We start from the raw sequence: 14349 nt of genomic DNA, 5'->3' as shown, positions 1-14349 counted from the left end.
TGCCTTTCAAATCCTGTTGTGGCCAGGGACCAGTGCTACTCTGTGATATCTTCATTGTCACCCATTCTGGATTAATATCTTCTTCCTTTTATGAATTAACGGGGAGAGCAGATGATGCTTTTAAAATGAAAAGTCTTTCCTTGACAAATTAAGAAGTTGGCCTAACTTTGTTGGCACCCCTCATTTTTCAACTGAAATATTATTAGTATATGAGTCCAAAAGTCTGAGAACCCTTACTTTAAGGGGTTCTCTTCAGCAGGAATATTCATTCTGAAAGTCAGGATGCCACATAAAATTCTGCTCACATAAAGTGGGTATATGTGAAATGATAATCCTCTGTTCCAAAGACAAGAAGGTTTGGAGGGCTGGCGTGACCTCTCAGCAAGAGCATTTGAACAGACACTTGATAACTGTTAGTAGCATGAACATATGGACAGTAAGTACTGAGGGATTCCCAGTGAAAATACGTATCAATGGAATCAACAAGTGTCCAGTGATGGAGACTAGCAAGAGTTGTACTTTCCTGAGTATCAACTGTGCACAAAACACTACTGGGAAATATCACAAGGAAACGAATATATATGCTCTCTGCTCTGGAAGCATTCGCAGTTATTCTAGAAGAGATAAAATAACTTAGGTGAAAAAGCACAGTGACAGTATAGTCAAGGAAACACCCTCTGAGTGGTTCAAGTTCCATGCAGCACCTGGGTACCAAGATTGGGGTGCAGGTGGGGAACCCAGAGGGTACTGGAACGATCGGGATGATTAGAGCAGAATCTGTCAAGCCTATACGGAAGAGGTGACTTTTCAAAGCAGAAGGGAGACAGGATTTGGTGAAAGAGGCAAAGCCACTACAGGCCACAGACAAAGGTTTGGCAATGGCCACTGGCTGGCTGAATGCAAGAGGTGGGAAGTGGTTTTGTTTGCCTGCTCAGAATATGGAAGGCATCCAGAGAAAAGGGCAGACAAAGGGTTGGGTTCAGTTGACGGAGGCTGTAAAAACAATCAACTACACTGTAAATCAACTATATTTCAAGTTTTTTAAAAAGATTTAAAAAAATTTTAAAAAGCAATCAACTAGCTTTCCAAGGTGATCTCAAATACTTCCGGGGCTTCCCTGGTGGCACAGTGGTTGAGAGTCCACCTGCTGATAAAGGGGACACGGGTTCGTGCCCTGGTCCGGGAAGATCCCACATGCCGCGAAGCGGCTGGGTGCGTGAGCCATGGCCGCTGAGCCTGCGCGTCCGGAGCCTGTGCTCCGCAACGGGAGAGGCCACAACAGTGAGAGGCCCGCGCACCGCAAAAAAAAGAAAAAAAAAAAAAATCAAATACTTCCGAAGCTTATGTTACAGGTGAGCAAGACCGGGGAATCGCATATTCATATTCATGAGACCCAGAGGGACTCATGAATCCTCAGTCTGTCCATTGTATTAACTCCTAACCATCCTTTGAATCCACCCACTTCGCTCCACCCTTACCTGTCTTCAACAGTTTCAGCTCTCAGTCCCACCCGGTCACTGCCACAGCTTCCCTTCTCTCTGACCTTTCAGAACTCAGCCCTTCCCTCCTCCTGTCCCATTCTCCACCTGCGGCCATTCATTCAACAGAAATTTATTGATCATCAATGGCTACTTTGTGCCAGACACTTTGTACCTTCTTTGGTATCCATTTTCTATCATTCTGCTTTCTACCTTATTTGCCTTGGCCATACAGAACCTCTTCTGGCTCCTCAGACAAAGCTTTTTCTCTCCTTTTGGCCATCACACTAGTTGTTCTCTGACTGCGTTACTCTTCCCCTTCTTCTTTGTCCAGCTCAACCCTATTCATCCTCCAGAAAGTTTTCCTTGCACCCTCACCTGCCCCCACAAGTCCAGTTAGGTACCCTTTTCATGCGCTCCCCATGGTGTGCTATGTTCCCTGCATGCTACCCACTGCACTGTAAGGTGCTGTTTACTCATCTCTACCCCAAGAGGCTCTAAATACTGTGAACAAGGACCAGGTGAGTGTTTTCGGTCACTGACTCCCTACCATTTAGCACAGTGTCTGGCACGTAGATGCTCAATAAATACTTCCTGTATGAATGAACGAATGCAATGAACTTAAGATGATAAAATGTTGGCCGTTCTGTTTTCTCATCTCATCAAGGGCATTCCCAGATGTTCAGATCTCTGAATTATCTGAACCATCCACGTAAGGTCAGCCCAAAGGTCTCTGGCTTGACTCCACTCACCTAACCAACTTACCATCCTCTGTCATTCTCCAGCCACATGTGACTGTGGGGTACTGCACTCCTGTGATGAGTGGAGCAGAGGTGAGCGGGACTGAGGGGAAAAGTGGGAAGCAAGGGGTAGGGGGAGAGAGAGTCTACAGCGTGGGACTATTCCGATTCTGTCATTTAACTTGTTTCCTGGGCAATCTGGACTCAGAAGTTTCTCCTGCCTGCTTCATTTTATAACAACAACAACAGAAAAAAACAGCAAGAGTCCACTTGCCTTTGTAGGTTGCTCTGGTCGGGATGCTGCAGGTGCAGGTCTCATTGGATACACTTTTGCCCTTGCAGAGCATCCTGCCGGTGTCCACGTTCTGCACCATGCACTCCGAGTGTCTTGGAGAGAAGCTTCCCACCACAGTCACAGTCGTCTGTGTGGGGAAGAAATTTCAGGAACCAAATTATGGTCTTTTTCCATCATTTCCATCCATCCTAGAGCCTTAAATGAACTCACCTCTGACTTGCCATAGAAAGAGAATTTCTTAGATTGCCAATATAAAGAAAGAGATGTTTTGTTGGCTATTTAATTTGCTCTTTTGTGAATCGCATATTCATATCCTTGGACCATTTTTTTCTGCTTTGTGTGTATTTTTCTTATCAATTTTAAGAGCTCTCTGTATAGTACAGATATTAATCCTTATCGGTCACATTTCTGACATATCTTCTCCTGCTCTGTTTGTCTTGCAGTTTGTATGTGTGTTATCTTTTACCCGACACAATGTGTCTTTATGTAATCAAATGCAGAGTTTCTTGTCTTGGTTATAAAGTTCTTCCCAAAGTCTTGCTTGTGGACAAATATAATATTGTTCCACCATCTTCGTTGCTTTATTTTTTAAACTATGTCTTTAATCCATCTGGAATTTATTTTTATGTATGGTGTAAGATAAGGGTCGAACTTTATTTTTATCCAGATGGTTAATCAGCTATGTCACAACCATTTACTAAAAAAAAAAATTCCTTTTCCCACTTAACTACCCCTTTTGTCATATATTAAATCACCGTATACCTGCAAGCTATTTCTGAACGTTGCACTGTTCCAATTATCTATTGATCTAATTCTATTCCAATGTCATCAAATTTTTACTACTGTGGATTTAAATATATTTATGGCAACTCTGTCTTTTTTTTTTTTTTTTTTTTTTTTTGCGGTACGTGCGCCTCTCACTGCCGTGGCCTCTCCCACTGCGGAGCACAGGCTCCGGACGCGCAGGCTCAGCGGCCATGGCTCATGGGCCCAGCTGCTCCGCGGCATGTGGGGTCTTCCCGGACCGGGGCACGAACCCGCGTCCCCTGCATCGGCAGGCGGACTCTCAACCACTGCACCACCAGGGAAGCCCAACTCTATTTTTATTTTCATAATTTTCTTAGCATTGCCTAAACATTATTCTTCCATATGAACTTTAAGATCATTTTACGCAAATGGGGTGTGGGGACTGTGAGTTTAACTGGAATTGTACTAATATATGCATTAATTTTAGGGGATTTTATATCTTTATGATATTAAGTATTCTCATCCAAATACACAATTTTTTTTCATTTGTTTATGTTTAGGAGGGAGGAGGAGAAGAAGAAAGAAAGAAAGAGAGAGAGAGAGAGAGAGAAAGGAAGGAGGATGGGATGGAGGGAGGGAGGGAGGGAGGGAGGAAAGAAGGAAGAAAAAGGAAAAAGAGGAAGAAGAAGAAAAAGAAACAGGAAAGTTAAACATAATATGCCAGGGGCTTCCCTGGTGGCGCAGTGGTTGAGAGTACGCCTGCCGATGCAGGGGACACGGGTTCGTGCCCTGGTCCGGGAGGACCCCACATGCCGCAGAGCGGCTGGGCCCGTGAGCCATGGCCGCTGGGCCTGCGCGTCTGGAGCCTGTGCTCCGCAACGGGAGGGGCCACAACAGTGAGAGGCCCGTGTACCACACACACAAAAAAAGTCCACATGCCACCGCAACTAAGAGGCCCATATGCCTCAAGGAGGATCCCGCATGCAGCAACTAAGACCCGGTGCAGCCAAAATAAATATAAAATAATAATAATAATAATATGCCAATGGGAGACCACTTCTGCATCATGTGCATGCAGGGGATCTGGTGAGGAGGTGGGCTAAATTTTAGGAAGCTGGGACCATAGGAAGTGGTAATCTTATCACCCACGATGGAGAGTGATAGGTGTCCATCTTCTGTTATACTTCAGACCTCTGCCCAGACTCTGCACAGCCAGCTAAGACCACTGTCTCTCATCTTCTGATACGCTTGCTAAATCTCTTCTAGCCCTGGGATCTCACCCCCATCTTTCCATTTTCAAAAAATCCTGTTTCTGAGCCATAGGATCATGCTGGAACGCAAGTTCTTAGAGCCCAACTTCCACTGCACTGAAGTCCAACCCTCTCCAGGGGACCCGAACATATTACTGAACCCCAGACCATCCCCAGCAGCTCATCTTCAACACCTGGCTGAACTCCCACGCATGCTTCACCCCTGCATTTCTCCCTGTACCGCTCATCTCAGCGCATGACCGTTATCACCTGTTATCCTGTACACATGTATGTCTTAAATTGAATTCATTGCTCAAACATCATAACAAAAGCACCAGAAGGCTTGTTAAAGTCCTATTTTCACTAGCTGTTTTAAATTTTCCACATTGCCTTCCAGTTCTCATATACATAGCATTTACATAACTGTAATCATTGCATTAATTTATTCCATAAACATTTATCAAGCTTTTAGGAGGTGCCATGTGCTACACAAGGCACTGATTACTTCAGTGAAGTAAGCAGCTACCGTCCTTGCCCTCAAGGAGCTTATAGTCTAGCAGAAGTGTGGGAAAGTCTGCTAGATGAAAACCGGAGGGTCACACGGGATGGAGATCATTAAGAGAGGATAGAAGCCTGGGCTAGGATGGTACAGTAGAAATGGAAAGAATTGACAGCTTCAATATACCCATTAGAGGTAGCATGGGGCAGGACTGGAAGTGGGGCATGTGGATGTGGTAAGCAAATGGTTGGACACAGCGGTACTGTATATTGCAATGGGACACACGAGCAGGAGGCAGACCCTGGGTGGAAAAATCAAGACTTCAATTTTTGGATGTGTGTAGTTCAAGATGCTTGTGTGATAATTAAGAAGATATAATAAGCCTGGAGCCCAGAAGCAATCTGGGTGGGAGATAAAGGAGACATCAACATATAGATGGTATATCAAGCCATGGGAGTGGATAAGATTGTCTGTGGACAAAGTACAGAGTCAGAAGAGAGGAAGAGCCAAACCTGGGGCTGAAATAACTCCAACATTTAGAGTCAGGGAGAGAAGGAGCCAGCAAAGGAGGCCGAGGCATAGTCAAGAAGGAAGGAAGGGAGCATGGAGAGGGTGCGCCATGGAAGGTGATGGAAGACAGAGTTTCAAGAATGCAGCCAAGAGGCCAAGTAAGATGAGGACTTATAGTGTCTGCTGGAATGGCTCCATGGAGTTCAGTTTCAGGGGAACAATGGGGCAGAAGAAGTTGGAGTTGATCTGAAAATAGGAGACAGTAAGTGTTTTCAAGCAGTGGAAGAAGAGGATAGCCAGGGAGTTGAAGGGATTTTTGTGCGACTTTGGCTTCCAGGCAAGCATGGTTAAAAAGCTGAGACCTTGGCCTAATGAACCCAACGTGGGAATCCTTGCCAAGTTAATAACTCTTTCTTGAGTTAAGTTGGATAAAGAGGGAATGAAGACCCAAAGAATCAGATGAGATATGAAGTTTGAGTGTCAATTAGCTAGTAATGTCCATGGGGCCAAAGAACTTCTTGCCGCATAACATTCTATCATTCTATCGACAGACCTTACTTTACGTAACCTTTCCTCTTATTGCCAGTATGGTTATTTCCAAGTTTCTAAGTCTATAAATGCCGCCGCAATAACATCTGTAAGCTTACGGGTTTTCTTTCAAATTACTTCTTCAGAAGCCTAAGCCTGGAATTAGTGCTTCAAGCAGGATGAATATATTTATGACTTCTGAAACATATCGCCAAATTGCTTTCCAAAAAGGTTGTGTTAATTGGCATCGCCATCACTAGGTGTCAGCAAACCTTATTTTCACTTTAATTTGTACTTATTTGATAACTGGTGAAGCTGAACATACTTCCATATCTATATCCAACCCTCTAAACCTCCTCTTGTGAGAATATACACTTCTGCCCACTTACTTTTTGGTGTCTCTAGATTTTTCTTTTTACTTTCTCCTAGCTTTCATATCTAGCGATTAATATTTTGCCTGTCATAAATGTTTTTCCTGAAGTATGTGCTTTAGTCATCTCTTATTTTTCCTTGTATAGATTTTTTTAAAAAGTCAAGTATATGAATATTTTTCTCTTGCTATTACAGAATATATTCCTTCAGAGCCAGAAAATTATACTTCCAAATTATCTGATGCTCAGTTACTTTCTGTTAGGTTTTTAGATGAATTTCTTAATTAGACTAAAATTTATTTTATATTTAAAGTAAAAAAGGTGAATTAAACTATGTTTCCACATTGTAAGCCAGTTATTTCATCAACTTTCATGAAATAATTCTTTTGTTTCCTCTTACGATAATGCTCTTTAAAATTTTTACATCTTTTTTTTTTTTTTTTTTTTTTTTGGTATGCGGGCCTCTCACTGTTGTGGCCTCTCCCGTTGCGGAGCACAGGCCCCAGACGCACAGGCTCAGCGGCCATGGCTCACGGGCCCAGCCGCTCCGCGGCATGTGGGATCCTCCCGGACCGGGGCACGAACCCGTGTCCCCTGCATCGGCAGGCGGACTCTCAACCACTGCGCCACCAGGGAAGCCCCAAAATTTTTACCTCTATTTCTGAGCTTTCTACTCTATTCCATGGATCTATATTCTTATTTTTAAACCAGAGTCATGGGCCAAATTATTGCCACTATATAGGTGTTTACAATCATATGGAAATGGTCTTGCTTAAATAATTTTATTTTTTCAAGATATATCTTGGATATTCTTGACCAGTTCATATTATTATTCCAGATGAACTTTATATTAATTTTAAGACAGTCTATTCAAATTTTCACTGGGATGGCATGAAATCTAGAAAATAGATTGAGGAAGTAGTGACATTTTTATGATCTCTTCCCACCAAGAAACATAGTATATGTCTGGATATATTTAAGATGTTTTTCATATCTTCCAAGAAAATACCTTATGTGTCTTTGTTTTTATATTTGCTTATGCTTTTAATTGATAAGGTTTTCCTATTATGAATTATAAACAGCATCAACAGACCACTGCCTCACTATCTAATTACTATTACTATTGCTTAAGACTAGCTGTCGCATGGCCAAAATCACTATTTTCGTAGCTGGCTTCAACATGTATCTCCTAGTAAAAATGATTTGAAAATACAGGGTATATACCTCATTCTTCAAGTTTGTGCCTGAGTACTTCTGTTGTTTTTAATGAATGGGATCTTTTATTAATGGATGTTAACAGTTTGTCTTACATGTAGTAAGGTTATTGTTACTTGAATGTTTACTGAACAATTAAAGTTTTAAAAGCTAATATATTTAGATTTTACAGATATACAACCACTTAAGATTAGCAAATAATGATATTTTTGTCTATTCCATTCTAATAATTATTTCTATCACTTGTTTCTTGTATTACTACACGGGACACAACTTTAGAAACAATGTTGGTTGTATCAGTGATGGAATTGATGTTTCTGTTCTGATGTGTAAAAGAACATTTCTAGTCTCTCCTTTAGGAACCATGCTGTTTGTGGGAAATACTTTTATTCCTACATTTTTTCTGTTTTTATCAGTATAAGCCATTTTTACTGACTGTTAAAAATCTCTTTATAGGTATACAAACATATAATTTTACATAATGCAAAATGAGATGTCACGCATCCCTTTTTGTGTTTGTCTGTGTGTATGAGGATTTCAGTTGTTTGTGTTTTTGTTTGTTTGTTTTTACTTGTCTCTGACCTTTCCTCCACCACATGAATCATTCCATCAGGGGAGCCTATGTTTACAACCTAGCACGAATTCTTCCATGTTTTTCTCCATGCTCAAATAACCATATAGAGCCATACATACATGAACATACACAGGGACATTTTTTGGATCAATACAAGATCATGCTATACGTACTTTTCTGCATCTTGATGATTTTACTCAACAAAATCTCATGAAGTCCCTCCAAGACAATCGGAATTGCTCTAATTCTTTCTTTTTAATGCCAATTTCATAACGAGGATGAGGATACACTGTCTTCTCATTGTCTTGTGTAAAGAGACAAAGCTTCTTGGAAACAGAGTCTCTGTACTATATGGGTCTTTTTTTCCCATACCACGAAAGTTACTAGAATGTTATTAGGTATATGATGGGCAGTGAGCAAACACTCTTTGAACCAAGCTAATAGACAGAATCGGGGAAAACCATAGACTTCCATCTCTATGGGTCTGGGATAAGGAATTATTTAAATAACCAAAGATCTAAGACTTTCAGGCAAGTCACAGCTAACAATCAAGATAGGAAATATTTTGAAATAATATGACCAAGAAATGGAGACTGACATCTTATCGAAATTACTAAAATAATCAGCCCAAAGTTGGGTTCAAAGAATAGCTTTACTCAAATTACTAAACTCGTATCTCCTTTACCTTGAGAGTGGTGGTTAGCTGGAGAGAGTGAGGTAAAGGCTTTGTGGGAAGACTCTAGAGGGATTAGGGCAAACCACAGTGGGACTCGGGGTGGGGAAGAAAGCACCCATAGTTCTCTGGGTGGTAAACATCTTTTGTAATGTTCCAGACTAGATGTGAATGGTGATTAACTTATACTAGTGAACCCAAAGATAGGTCAGCAAATTGTGCAAGCAGCACTTTTCAGTCAATGAACAAGTTACTTTCCCTCACCTCACTGAGCCGAAGTACTACCCTTAACATTTTCAAAATGATAAAAGAAAAAAAGCTTTGTGTAATCTTAACTCATCGGAGTCCTGGGTGTATTCAATGATCATGGTATTTTCTACCAGTCTCTATCAGCACTAAAGTCGGCTATTCTGCAGACTGATAAGAGAAATAGAAGTTTGGCCATACCTATACTTCGATGCGTAAGCATCCTTTTCACAGAATCTATTCATTCTGGTGCAGGGCTGATGGAGGCTTGGATGAAGGCTTCGACAGGTTTTTTTTGCCCACCCCCCCCCATCCTCCACACTGCCACCCACACGAGGACAACAGAAAGTGACAACAGTCAGATAACTTGAAATCCATGAGTTCTGATCAGTTATGACCTGAAAGCTTGATTCTTTTTATTATTTATCCCTCATTAAATGCTCTGGCTCTCCTTTATTAAATGTTAAATCATCTTAAGTGGTACGGTTCTTGCTATTTGAAATGGCAAAGTGTAAGGAGAAAGAGAAAGTGACCCATCTCCTTGTTAATGTGGCATTCAAATAAAACAGAGTGAGCTCGACAGACAGGTCAAGGCTGCTGATGGTGATTCTGTACAGTTATCCATAATACAAGAGCTGTAATTAGGGAGAAAATGTCTCCTTCCAGCCACCGAGACTGCAAGGCAGGAATTCCATTCTCCCATGGGGCGCAGTTGGTATGTGAATCAGAAAATGCCTGAATATGCTCACGTTGCTACCTTTCTCTCATCCAATGACAGGGCTGCTGTGCTGCCCATGGCGGTACTGCCATAGCAAGAGCCCATGGACTTTCCAGGGAACACCCCCTTGGGATATTCACTGCCCACATTGCTTTCTCTCCCTCTCTATCAACATCACCTGAAGCCATGCACATAAGACAGTTGTCAAGAGAAGTCTGAACACATCAGGAAAAGAAACCATAAAACAGCAAAATTCGACACTTAAGACACATTTAAGGAATCTTGACCATGAATCTGAACTTATTTTTTTCCTCTCTTTTTTAATCAATGTGGGTTTTTTTTTAAAGATTTTTTTTTTTTGATGTGGACCATTTTTAAAAGTCTTTATTGAATTTGTTACAATACTGCTTCTGTTCTACATTTTGGTTTTTTGGCCACGAGGCATGTGGGATCTTAGCTCCCCGACCAGGGACTGCAACCCGCACCTCTTGCATTGGAAGGCAAAGTCTTAACCACTGGACTGCCAGGGAAGTCCCTATCAATGTATTTTTCTGAGACATTAGTAGTCCATCTTTTCCTTAATTTCAACAAATAAAGGTCATCTTTAGCTGTGTAAGATGACAAACTCCATGAGGACAGGCCCATGATGTGTCTTATTCTCTGCTACCTCCCCATCACCTTGCAGAGTGTATGGCATCTGGTGGGCACTAAGTATCAGTTAACTAAATGAGTTTGATAATTTGACAATGAGGATCTCATAACTAAGCTTATTTGATCACTAATGGATATTTTACACACAGAAGGAAGCTGGCGTCAGTTGTGTAAAATGAGACAGTAGAGACCAGTTAAAAATCTTTCCTCTTACCTTATCTTTACTGCTTCGAAATAGGTAAATTTCAGGGCACTTTTTAGCTCCAGATGAAATATCCAGCCAGTTTTCTGAGTTCTTTAAATGCACACAATCTTCTTTAAAAGTACACCTATCAAAAAAGAAAAAAAAGGGGGGGTAGCAGCACACATGCATCAGTTAAAACTTTCTCATACTTGGCTTCGGTTCAAAATGCCAGGCTTTATATAGTGGATTACTGATTTCAAGAAAGAATAAGAACACGATGCGAAAACCATGAAAAGCAACAGGAAACCAGCAGAGCATTTTTTCCATCATGTCTCAGAGCAGAGAACAAATGTGGACATGTTGAACTTAGACTCCTGAGCCATCTCTCTCAAGATAACATTGCCAAATACATCCAAAACACAGCTTCCCCTGCATCCTACAATTAAAGAGCCCCCTTCTAGAAAAACCTGGTACAGAACAGCTCAAGAAAGGGTTCACACATTGTATACATTTTAGGTTTGCGATTCATTTCTAGAATATCAACCCATTGTGTAACTTTTTTTGTTGTTAAAAAAAAATGAAAGCGACCATTTTGTGCTTTGCAGTATGATAATCAAATAAACATATTGCAAGGGCAGAGTCTTCCCAAGAATTTGATAAGACATTCCAGAACCATCTGCTACATAACATTTATTTCGACAGATGTCAAATTATATCAAAAGATACTGGGTAAAACATTTGCCAGGGCCGCTTTGCCAAGTCGGCCAGCTCAGAGGATGCCCCCAAATAAATGTTAGGCTGGGGTCAGGGCCAACTACTTTTTTTTTTTTTTTTTCAGGGCCAACTACTTTGATAAACACCATCATAAGCTGAAAGGTGAGATCACCGCTTTGCTTGACGCCTGTCTCTGTCACTCTAGGTCACGCGAACTTGGAAACTCTTGCCTCACCAGCAGGGCCGCCAACTTAACAAGAAGAATGAACACCAAGGGCCCTGTGATTTCCGAACGGTGTTGGGCTCCACAGACATCCCCTGAACGGTATCAAGGAAAAGAACAAAACATCTGTTACCTCTGCCTCCTCGAGGCCCAAGGTTAAAACGAAGGGGTGGAGGAGAACTAGTGACAGTAAGTTTTTAAAAAAACCGAAAATTCATGAATCATGTGAGATTGAAAAGCAACTAAATAATAACCACATTCAGCTCTGGGGAGTCCCTGAAAGGATGTGAGTGGAGTGAGGTGTGGTCCCCAACAGTGCATTTGACTTCACAAGCATTTTATTTCTTCTTCTTCCTCTTCTCTCTCTTTTTTTTAATTCTTAAGAATTTAGGCCCCATGGCTTCATCTTTGAGCGCTGAGCTAATTTGAATATGACAAAAATAGAACAGGAAGCCAGCGAGTTTCATTAACCATCACCCCCAAGTGCAATACTTTCAGCATGTCATCATATTCTACCATCCTGGGGAGCCCTGTTTTCAGGGAGCACATCTGTGCCCAAACTCTCCTCCACCTGTGTCATCTCCTTCTCCTTCTCATGACTGCGGGGACTTTCATCAGCAATTCTCCAAAGCCATAAATTCACCTGACCCTTGATGACTACTTCGTCCATCACAGACATTAAGTTCAAATTAAACCTCCTTTTCAACATCAGGGAGAGTTTGCGATGGAGGTACACGTACGGCTGGATTGAAACACGGAATGATGAGGTTGGTTTCCTATTTTGTATTTGGAAGTGATGATGACTGTCAAAAACTACCTGCCTCTCAGAGGCATTCTGGTTTGTATAAGGCACTTCCTCTGCCTAAAAAAAGGCAAAAAAAAAAAAAAAGAGAAAAAAGTCAGTTCTAGAGTGACTGGCGTACAAATATTTTTGTAGGCTCTTAATACTGCCTGGGAGTCAAGGCCTAAGGCTGCCAAAAAAACAAGTGTAAAATATTTCATACAAATAGTGCTACAATTTGCCAATTTGTAGGCAGAAAACGGTAGTGCCACTGAATTATCAGTCCCTTTTCTGACCTCCTATGGCATCTCTTGTCAGCACCACACATTTGGGTATTTAATCATATGCTGCCTTGAATTACAACTTAACTGTTTCATATGTCTGTGTCATTTCCCCCCAAGTAAGCTGTAAGATCCTCAAAGGAAAGGAAAGTGTCTTTAATATTTCTTCTATAAATCCTTCAGTGTCCGGCAGCATGGTATGCAAATACTAGGGTTTCAATAAATATTTTTGAATGAATGGATGAAACATGAAATCTCTACAGGTCCTTTCTGTAGGTGATTTTTCTTTCTAGAGTTTCCTTATGATTTATGTCTGACTTATACTTGCAGTCAAGAGACTATCTTTAATGTAAGCTAAAAGTTTGAATCTGGGGCCAGAGAGGCAACAGATTAGAAGTTGAGGTTTTCAGTTTGTCTTTTTGGGGGAAAAAAAAAGAAGAAAAAATATATATACATGGACCTTTCAATTCCTATTTTGTATAAGGTGAAAACAAAATTTAACCATGTTAAGCAACTAAACATAAATTCCTGGTTTATAAAACACCTCTGAGATTTCTAAACTCTCATTCCTTGCTTCTCACCAGCTGAAAAATAAAAATAAAAAAGCAAACTGTGACACCAAGAATGAATAACCAGATGGTCAACCAACAACAATATCTTATTACTTCTCCAGTACGGCAGATTATAAAATCTTCACGACAGCACGTTACCCACACAGATTTCTTCAGGAGGGGGAACAGATCTTACAGCTCCCACGTTTTAGTAAACAAAACCAGTTACTTTGAAATGGTCCCTTTTGAAAGCCATCACTCTTATTCCTATACATCCACGAAAGCAAGGGTCAAGTGCATAGACACTTAAGCCTTTGCCCAAATACAATTAAAATCTCATTGTCAGACTCGACTCTCGGTGAGGCGGATCCTCAATGAAGCCGTCTCAAATAGGCTGATTTCTTAACTGGCTTCATTACAATTTCTTCAGGCCACAGATAGGAGGAAAATGGGATTCAAATTAGAATGAGCGCATTCTGGAAAAAAATGGCAGAGATATGTTTGCTTTTCTTATCTTATGCTATTGCCCCACTCTCTACGGAGGACCTCTCCAAAAGTCCTACGCCTCCCAACCAGTATTTTATTTTTCTAGTCCTTATTTCCAGCTAGCTCTCTTGCCTACAAAATAAGGCCAATGTGCAGACACTAGCCTACTTGCAAATTAGGAAACAGCCAGCTCAAATGCAAAGAAAAAAACTGCCTGAAGAAAAAAAAAAATCCCCAAACCCAAAAGTTAATTTAAAAAAACCTTTGCTAGGTTAAAGAACCGTGGATGCAATTTAGTGAATGAAACTATTTAACAGGCTTGTTCATAAAATCTGCTGTAGAGCTTAATCTATTCAAAATAATAAGAGTTTGAGATTGTCACTCACACTATTCGAGTACGTGGACCAACCCTCCCAGACCCCTAACTCGTAACGTTCATTCAAAACCTACCCCGGCACCGACTCATGAACAGGGAGATTCCAGACACTTGTTTCTAAGTTTGCTGTTTGGAATTCAGAAAGCATTTGCATACAATGGGTTTGCTTCCTGAGTTTGTGGAAATCTGTCTAAACCCTGATGTCCCTGAGTAACTACTCCACCATGTACCTGCCTGGAAGGAACACTGCCCCATGCC

The 14349-nt window shown here is 41.1% G+C and overlaps 1 protein-coding gene across 3 annotated transcripts in view; it reads right to left on the bottom strand.

The window, feature by feature from the left end:
- PLXNC1 (plexin C1) overlaps positions 1-14349 on the bottom strand; it is a 140508-nt gene that overhangs the window by 75338 nt on the left and 50821 nt on the right. For all 3 annotated transcript variants that reach the window (XM_067697555.1, XM_067697556.1, XM_067697554.1), the window contains exons 5-6: positions 10710-10824; positions 2493-2640 (exon numbers count right to left, since the gene is read on the bottom strand). In XM_067697555.1, the coding sequence (XP_067553656.1) occupies positions 2493-2640; positions 10710-10824 (263 nt within the window). The remainder of the gene's footprint in view (positions 1-2492; positions 2641-10709; positions 10825-14349) is intronic.

Source organism: Pseudorca crassidens, chromosome 11 (assembly GCF_039906515.1).
Source record: "Pseudorca crassidens isolate mPseCra1 chromosome 11, mPseCra1.hap1, whole genome shotgun sequence".
NCBI classification, from domain to species: Eukaryota; Metazoa; Chordata; class Mammalia; order Artiodactyla; family Delphinidae; genus Pseudorca; species Pseudorca crassidens.
This window is presented reverse-complemented; position numbering and strand designations above follow the sequence as displayed.